The sequence below is a fragment of the Aplysia californica genome, unplaced genomic scaffold (assembly GCF_000002075.1).
Source record: "Aplysia californica isolate F4 #8 unplaced genomic scaffold, AplCal3.0 scaffold00112, whole genome shotgun sequence".
In the NCBI taxonomy this organism is placed as follows: Eukaryota; Metazoa; Mollusca; class Gastropoda; order Aplysiida; family Aplysiidae; genus Aplysia; species Aplysia californica.
In genome coordinates, this window is record NW_004797382.1 from 994076 (window position 1) to 996806 (window position 2731).

General features: G+C 43.4%; 1 protein-coding gene across 1 annotated transcript in view; it reads left to right on the forward strand.

The window, feature by feature from the left end:
• Positions 1–210: 210 nt before the first annotated feature.
• Positions 211–2731, forward strand: part of LOC101863094 (allene oxide synthase-lipoxygenase protein) — a gene marked incomplete in the record, with an annotated part of 106201 nt that continues 103680 nt past the window's right edge. Inside the window, 1 exon segment of the mRNA XM_005095721.3 lies at positions 211–1235. Coding sequence (XP_005095778.2) covers positions 735–1235 — 501 coding nt within the window.

The window sequence follows — 2731 nt, forward strand, 5'->3', positions numbered from 1 at the left end:
CCCTCTCTCTCTCTCTCTCTCTCTCTCTCTCTTGTCGCTGATCTGAATGGAACGCATTCCTAACTTCATGACGTCATGTGGAAGAACGCTCGCGAGCCCCCCGCCTCGCACTGCGCGCCGTAGCTGCTGTGGATGGGCTTTCCCGTTGACCTCGATACTCAGCGTACTTTACGCAAGTCTATTTATAAAACAGGAGCCCTCGCGTATTCTAGTATTTCTAGCCCTAGTTTCTGCCAGGCCAAACCCACAAACGGCGGGACCGGTGTCTAATCTGGTGTCTAGTTCATTGCGCGGCCTCACGGCGAGAGACACACAGGTTTACTGGGAATAGCGGCTGAAGCACCTCTCTCTCAGAAATCAGTCTGTTGGACGGATATAGGACCTACACACACACACACACACACACACACATACACCACACACATATCATCAACACGCGTGTGAGGTTTGTACTACTATCATCATCGTTGTGTAGTAAAGTTGTTTGATAAGCTTCCAGCTGTATTGTTCGCCGGCTATGTGAGTCAACAAGTGTTTTTCAGTGTTCCGCGTTCTTTCACAAAGTTTTTCAGATGTTGAGCTAGAAAATCTAGATCTAGATCTAGTGGTTCTCATTGTTTAGCTAGCTACTGTAGTGGATTCCGATGTTTAGCAAGTAACCTGGCAGCTCTGTCGTGTTTTGATTCATCGTAAGTGAAGGTGTCGTGTGTTTTTCTTTTCTTCCTACAGCCGCGATGGGTTGTGTGTTTACCTCCCCCGTCACAGACTACATGATCTACGTGCAGACGGGAGATCGTAGAAATGCCGGTACAGACGCGAACGTCAAAATCATCATGCATGATGAAGACGGCGACGCATCCGAACCGATCACGTTGGATAACTACTTCAGAAACGATTTCGAGCGAGGCTGTTTGGACACTTTCCACGTTCCTGCCAGCAAGATAAAGGGTCTCCAGAGAATGAGCAGAATTGTGAGGATAGAACTGTGGAGAGACAAAGCCTGGGTGGCCAGTGATTGGTACGTAGATAAGATCGTGGTGGAGAACCGTGTGACGAACGCCACCTTCGTGTTCCCGATATTCCGCTGGATCAAGTCGGACTACCACTACCAGATCAAACACTTGGATACGTCCCTTCCACAGTATGAGGACTACCCACAGCAGCGCAAGATGGAGTTGGAAGACAAGAGAAAAACTTACCAGTTGACCCAGAAAGTTCCCAACGGCCCTGCACAGGTAAGCTCCACGCTTGAGTGGGTGGAAATACTTCACCACCCTGCTGTCTGTTTTTGCTTTTCTTACACCAACCGTAAAATGATAATGGCTATCGTAACACCATAATGATTGTCATAGCACTGATGGTGACAATATAAATGATGATGATTATGATGATGATAGTGATAGTGGTGATGATGATGATGATGATGATGATAGTGATAATGGTGATGATGATGATGATGATGATGAGGAGGAGGAGGAGGAGGAGGAGGAGGAGGAGGAGGGGGGGTTAAGAAGAAAGGGAGGGGGAAGATATTGAAGATGGTAATAGGTTTGTTGTAACCCGCAATACATGTAGTTGGAAAACATTGAAACAACCCGAAGGAGTGAGTGAATGTGAATGACTTGACTGATACTTGGAGGACCGAATGAATAATTGAATGAATGAATTGATGAAGGATGAATGAATGAATGAATGAATTCTGTACCGGTGAGAATTACATCTTGTACTTGTGAGCCGTATATAGTATGAGTATTATGTACCCACGACTTAAAATTCTATTTTTATCTCAAATCGATTGGACTTTAACCTAAAGGTCCTCATGAATACGGGGGCAGATTTACAACGGAGGAGGGTTGTTCTGTCTTGCTTACTCTAGAAAACTCGACGGCTTTGGATTTGTAGACTGTAGACACATTTCTCTCTCATTACAGTGCATTTAATTTATAAGCCGGATTAAAGTTACCTCTGTTTCTGACTGCTTAAACATTCAATGCATGCGAACAAATTCTTTGTTCTTCAAACTAGATTTTCAGGCATCTGTGGTGAAACAATTAGGTGCTTCGCAGTCGCACATGATTGAAGACTCGAATTCGATTCCCGAATGGGAAGAATCTTTTCTTGAATATCTTCGTCTTTCTGTTGGTAGTAAAATGTATTTCTCTCCGTCAGGGTCAGACGCCCGCCTCCTAAATTAAAAAAACAACAACAACCAACGATGTTATCACTCCTTAACTGGGAAAAACGAAGTAGAAATCATATAATATAAAGGGCCAAAATCTGCACGCTGTACATGCTGATAAAAGATTGAGTGTGCCACTTTTATTTGATTGTAAATCAATGATAACGCTGTAACAGAGTACTTAATGATGATGTCTTAGCTTATTGCGTACTCAGAAAGAAACCGTGCACTCGAATTGCTCCTCCACAAAATAGGATGGGGGAAAAAAAGTATTCACTTTCTGACATACCAAGCAGTTAACGAAACAAAAACTGACATTCTAGTTCTTTTATTTTTAATTCTAGTCAGAATGGCGAGAAGGAAGTGAACCTGCCTGTCAACACTATCTTGTATGTACTTTAAACTCTCTGGCGTAAATGAAAAACAAACAAACAAAAAACAAAAGAACTGAAACAAACTCGTCTCTATAAGGACCCTGTCGTCACAAAGTGGTTTCGTTCGTCATTACTTTTGTTTCAACAGTGGAACGAAGGGTACGCTTTCCCCCCTCCA